General features: G+C 51.8%; 1 protein-coding gene across 1 annotated transcript in view; it reads left to right on the top strand.

The window, feature by feature from the left end:
- Nucleotides 1–1,379, top strand: part of BCL7B (BCL tumor suppressor 7B) — a 28,004-nt gene extending 26,625 nt beyond the window's left edge. Inside the window, exons 5-6 of the mRNA XM_008062957.2 lie at nucleotides 889–968; nucleotides 1,195–1,379. Of these exons, the coding sequence (XP_008061148.1) occupies nucleotides 889–968; nucleotides 1,195–1,287 (173 nt within the window). The 3' untranslated portion in view covers nucleotides 1,288–1,379. The remainder of the gene's footprint in view (nucleotides 1–888; nucleotides 969–1,194) is intronic.
- Nucleotides 1,380–5,886: the final 4,507 nt, after the last annotated feature.

Here is a 5,886-nt window from a genome sequence, read left to right as displayed (position 1 = left end):
CAGTGCGCGCCTGTAGTCCCAGCTACTTGGAAAGCTGAGGCGGAAGGATCGCCGGAGCCCAGCAGGTCGAGGCTGCGGTGGCCGGGAGTGGTCACTGCACTCTCGTCTGGGTGACAGAGTGAGACTCCAACTCAAAAAAAAAGAAGATATATATATACACACACATACATACAAACTGGGGCATGGTGGCATGTACCTGTAGTCCCAGCTACTCAAGGAGCCAGGAAGTTAAGGCTGTGGTGAGCTGTGATTGTGCCACTGCACTTTAGCCTGGGTGACAGTGAGACCCTGACTCAAGAAAAAGAAAGGTTAAGTCACTGTCCAGGATCACACAGCTATTAACTGTTGGAACTGGATATGGATTTAAGTTCTTCTAACTTCAGAATTCATGCTCTCTGCATTACATCCTGCGAGTTTCTTGTTACAATACAGATGCAAATAGATGTGTGTATGCCTTAGGCTTTTGTTAGCCTCCTCTGAGAACTGATTTCTCTGGCAAATGCCAATTATAGTTCATGTTTAGCATACTCACTATTTGTCGTGCACTGTTTCAGCCTCCTTACATGTGTTACTGCACCCAGTCCTCGCAGCAACTCCCATAAGACTGAGAGACTGAGTTAGAATCACGATGTCTGGGCTGGACGCTCCTTGATGGCCCCCTGTGATCTAGCCCCATTGTGGCCATCTGCCTTCAGTGGCTGTGGCTCCTCACCGAGACTGGCCCGGCCAGGCCCTGCGCGCTCGGTTTCCAGGCCAGTGTCCTCCCCTCCTCACCGAGCCGTCTCCCTGTGAGTCCTGGGCGAGGCCCCCAGTCCGAGGCCAGGGTTCCTCAGGAGGCTCCTGCCTCGCGGAGGCCCTGAGCTCAGGCTGGCTCTGCTGCTTTTCCAGAGCCCTCCCTGCCTGCCTCCGAAGTGGCGGACGAGCCTCCCACCCTCACCAAGGAAGAACCGGTTCCGCTAGAGACGCAGGTGAGCAGCCACCCTGTTGTTCCCAGTTCCTGAGAAAAAGAAGGAGAGACTCTGGGTGTGGAATTGGATCTCCAGCGTTGCCGGCCGTGTCTCCAGTGTGTAAGGGAGGGGAGCAGTCTGACTCTCTTCGAGAAGGTCGAAGGGGGCCTCTGGGTTGTCACTCGGGAGGACGCGGGGTCTGGTCTGCAGGGCCAGCCCGATCGCCCCATGCCCTGCCTGTTCCTAGGCTGCCGAGGAGGAGGAGGACGCGGGCGCCCCGCCCCTGAAGCGCTTCTGCGCGGACCAGCCTGCGGGGCCGCAGACGGCGTCCGAAAGCTAGCGCCCTCGGGCGCCCTCCGCCTCTATTTATTGCCTCCTGGTTCTGGCCTGCCGCGTTGCCGGGGCGAGGGCGCGCCTGGCCGCAAGGCCATGTGGGACTCGGGCTGGCGGCGCCATCTTCCCGTCCCCGACGCCCGAGTCTGCCCGCTCCGGAGAAGAGGAGCACTCGTGTCCTTTTGCACCCCCAGCTGGCCAGAGCCTCCGCCGGCCCAGGCTCACCTGGCACCTCCCGGGAGCGGCCTCTGTTCCAGAACCCCTGGACCGAGCTGCTGGCGTCCGCCGAGGAGGAGGAGATGTGGAAGGCGCCCTCCAGGGGAGAGTGCCTCGGGCTACTTGAACTTGAACGGAGATTGAGCGTTTGCGGGCTTTCCCACGGCCGGGTCCTGTCGGCGCTGTGGCAGAAAGACCGGGCAGAAAGCCCGTATCGAGTCCTCGCCGTCCTGGCACTGCGTCCCGCGGTGGCCCTGCCGCTCAGGGGCTCCCAGCTGCCACAGTCCTTCGTGCGCTCCGTAACCGCCCCCTGCCCGGCACACTCACGCGTACACGCCGCTTCCTCTCTCCCTGTCCGTTTCATTCCAGCGTCCCCTGCTTCCTGCCACCAACCGCCCCAGCAAGAATTTGAGGCTCTGGCAACAGTGCTCATCCCCTGCAGTACTCCTTCAGCTCAGACTTTCTAGAAAGTTCCCTCCTCTTTGAAATCTGCATGTTTAATTGAACTTTGTGATTTTATTTTTTGTTTCGAAAAAGTTTAAGAAAACGGAAATGGGCAACAGTGAGTGAAGACATATTTTAGCACTGAATAGAGTATTTTTAAAATTAAACTATTTGAAATATGCCTTGTGGGTCTCTGCTTCATCCCTGATGGTTGCAGGGGCACGGACGAGGGGTGGCGTCTGAGTGCTCGCGAAGCGCTGCGGGCTGGGCTGCTTGTGTCTCACTCCCAGAGTGTTCTTGCTGACGAAATGATGTCAAGACTCTGTTTGAAGCCGTCATATAGTTCAGACTATACTTCCATCCCCGTGTGCACTGGATGTGACCCGTGGATGTGTTTTCTACCCCTCCGGGTGCTTAGGAGGGATTCCTACGGTCTTTTCAGAATTTTTTTCTTGCGGTAAAAAGCATCCAAAAGTTACCTCTGTCGCCATTTTCAAGGGTGCCGTGCAGCAGCACTAAGCACGGACTGCTCACGATGTCGAGCAGCCGTCCCGTCCCCACCGTCTGGCTCTGAACTTTGCTGTCGCCCTCAGTGGAAACCTGCCTCGCCGTTGCCCATTTTCCCCTCTCCGCAGGCCCTGGCTTTCTGCCCGTGGGTTCCTTGTTCTTCCTGATTCCTGAGGAAAACGATCGGGTTGGAAAGAATTCAGTGTATCATTTTAGTACTCCCCAAAGTTATTCCTCTCATTTCTTTGTTGTTTTCTTTTCGTTTTGGTTTTTTTTTTTTTACGTCTCCAAGAGACAGAGTCTTGCTGCATTGCCCAGGCTGGCCTTGAACTGGGCTCAAGCTGCCCTCCCGTTCTGGCCTCCCAACTGCTTGGATTACAGGGATAAGCCACAACACCCAGCCAGTTCCTCTCATTTCTCATAGGGGCTCCAGGTCATGGATGAGACTGGAATCCAAGTTGTACTGCCCTATTTTATCGTCCCTAATTTTTCCTTCTTAAAAAATGCAACTTGGCAAGCCCTCATCTCTACAATCAATCAAAAAATTAGCCGGGCGTGGTGTTGTGTGCCTGTAGTTCCAGCTACTCGGAAAGCTGAAGCGGAAGGTTTGCCGGAGCCCAGCAGGTCGAGGCTGCGGTGGCCGGGATCACTCCAGTCTGGGTGACAGAGTGAGAATCCAACTTAAAAAAAATACAACACAACACAATCAAGTTGTCAAATAAATGTCACAGATACTAGAATCGTATGTGGTATATAAACTGTCTTAATGTGCTCATTTAAAAAAAAAGTACAGTTTGGTCGGGCTTGGTGACTCAGTCCGTAATCCCAGCACTTTGGGAGGCCGAGGTGAGTGAATTGCCTGAGCCACAGGTTCAAGACCAGCCAGGGCAACTTAGCAAGACCTCGTCTCTACAATAAATAAAAAATTAGCCGGGCTTGGTGGCATGCATCTGTAGTTCTGGCTACTTGGAAGGCTGAGGCGGAAGGATCACTGGAGCCCAGCAGTTCGAGGCTGCGGTGGCCGTGAATGTGCCATTGCCCTCCAATCTGGGCAACAGAGTGAGACTCCGACTCAAAAAAAAAGATGCAACGCAACATAATCAAGTTGTCAAATAAATGTCACAGATACTAGAATCATATGTGGTATATAAACTGTCTTAATGTGTTCATTTAAAAAATATATGTATATATATATATATATATATATATAACTTTATTCATTTATTTTTTACATGTTTGAGTCAAGGTCTCACTCTTGCCCAGGCTGGGGTGCAGTGGTACGATCACCACTGGCCACAGCATCTTGAGTAGTTGGAACTGCAGGCATGCAACCACCACACCCTGCTAATTTTTTCATTTTTTTGTACAGATGAGGTCTCACTATGTTGCCTAGGCTGGGCTCAAGCTCTTGGTCTTAAGCAGTCCTCCCACTTCAGCCTCCCAAACTGCTGAGATTACAGGTGTGAGTCACCATGCCTAGCCTATTTTAATGAGTTTACTTTTTATTTTAAAAAGGCAGATTTTTTTTTGAGTCGGAGGCTCTGTCACCCAGGCTGGAGTGCCATGGCACGCCCACAACCACTGCAGCCTCAACCCGCTGGACTCCGGCGATCCTTCCAACTCAGCCTTCCAAGGAGCTGGAACTATAGGCGTGCGCCACCACGCCCAGCTAATTTTGTGGTGTACTGTAGAGGCAAGGTCTCACCATGTTGCCCAGGCTGGTCTCAAATCTGCAGGCTCAGGCAATCCTCTCGCATCGGCCTCCCAAAGTGCTGGGATTATAGGCTTGAGCTACCACGCCCAGCCAAATCCTGGTAGATTTATTCCAGGAAAGATACGTGGTGAAGGGCACAGTGGCCAAGACAACAGCTAGAGTGTGTGCTGTCTGCCACCTTCAATGAGTTTACTCAAGAGTAGTGTTGAAAGTAAAATCGGGCCAGTCATGGTGGCTCATGCCTGTAATTCCAACACTTTGGGACACCAAAGCGGAAGGATTGCTTGAGCCCAGAGGTTTTAAGTTTACAGTGAACTTGATGTTGCCACTGTACTCTGGTCTCAGTGTCAAATAGAATTTGTTTCTTTGCTTTTTTTTTTTTTTTTTGTCCGAGTCTCAACTGTGTTGCAGGCTGGAGTGCAGTGGCATAGTCATGGCTCACCACAGCCTTGACCTCCTGGGCACCTGTGTCAGCCTTGCACGTAGCTAGGACAACAGATGACTGCCACCATGCCTGGCTTTTTCTTTCTCTCCTTCTTTCTTTCTCTACCTTTCTTTCCTTCCTTCCTTCTTTCTTTTTCTTTGACATCTTGCTATATTGCTCAGGCTGATCTTGAACTCCTGGGCTCAAGCAATCCTCCTGCCTCAGTTTTGCAGGCGTGAGCCACTGCACCTAGCATGCTTGGCTTGCTTATTTGTTGGTTTGTTTATTTCTGTCATTTAGAAACAAGGTCTTGCTGTGTTGCTCAGGCTGATCTTGAACTCCTGGGCTCAAGCCGTCCTCCTGCCTTAGCCTCCCAAAATGCTGGGATTGCAAGCATGAGCTACTGCATTTGACCCCAAATAGAATTTCTATAAACGAAAACAATTATTGAGACCAGGTGTGGTGGCACACACCAGTAATCCCAGCACTTTGGGAGGCTGATGTGGGAGGGTTGCTGGAGCCCACAGGTTCAAGACCAGCCTGAGCAACATAGTGAGACTGTCTCTACAAAAAATAATAAAATTAGGCTGGGTGCGGTGGCTCACGCCTATTATCCCAGCACTTTGGGAGACTGAGGTGAGGGAATTGCCTGATCCCATGGGTTCAAGACCAACCTGGGGAACTTGGCAAGACCTCATCTCAACAACAAATAAAAATGAAAAAATTAGCCGGGCTCGGTGGCTCAGCCTGTAATCCTGCACCTTTGGGAGGCTGAGGTGACTGGATTGCCTGAGTCCGCGAGTACAAGACCCGCCTGGGCAGTGAGACCTCATCTCTACAAAAAATCAGCCGGACATGGTAGAGTGCGCCTGTAATTCCGGCTACTAGGAAGACTGAGGCAGAAGGATCACCGGAGCCCAGCAGGTCAAGGCTGCGGTGACTGTGAGCATGCCACTGCTCCAGCCTGGGCGACAGGGTGAGACTCCAACTCAAAAAAAACCCAAAAACCAAAAAAAGGAAAACAAGAATCCAGAAGAAAAAGAAACAGGCACTAACAAGAATTTCATGACACACCAACTGCAATGGAGAATTCCCCTTTTTACAATTTTAGTATTAGTCTTTTCTTTTTTTCTGAGTCGGAATCTTACCCTGTCGCCCAGACTGGAGTGCAGTGACTGCTCTCAGCCACCGCAGCCTCGACCTGCTGGGCTCCGGTGATCCTTCGGCCTCAGCCTTCTGAGTAGCCGGAATTACAGGCATGCGCTACCACACCCGGCTGATTTTTTGATTTTTTGATTTAT

The sequence above is a fragment of the Carlito syrichta genome, unplaced genomic scaffold, assembly GCF_000164805.1.
Source record: "Carlito syrichta isolate Samal-C Ts95f unplaced genomic scaffold, Tarsius_syrichta-2.0.1 Scaffold97166, whole genome shotgun sequence".
Taxonomy (NCBI): Eukaryota; Metazoa; Chordata; class Mammalia; order Primates; family Tarsiidae; genus Carlito; species Carlito syrichta.
The sequence above is the reverse complement of the archived record's forward strand: the minus strand, read 5'-3'. Positions and strand labels throughout refer to the sequence as shown.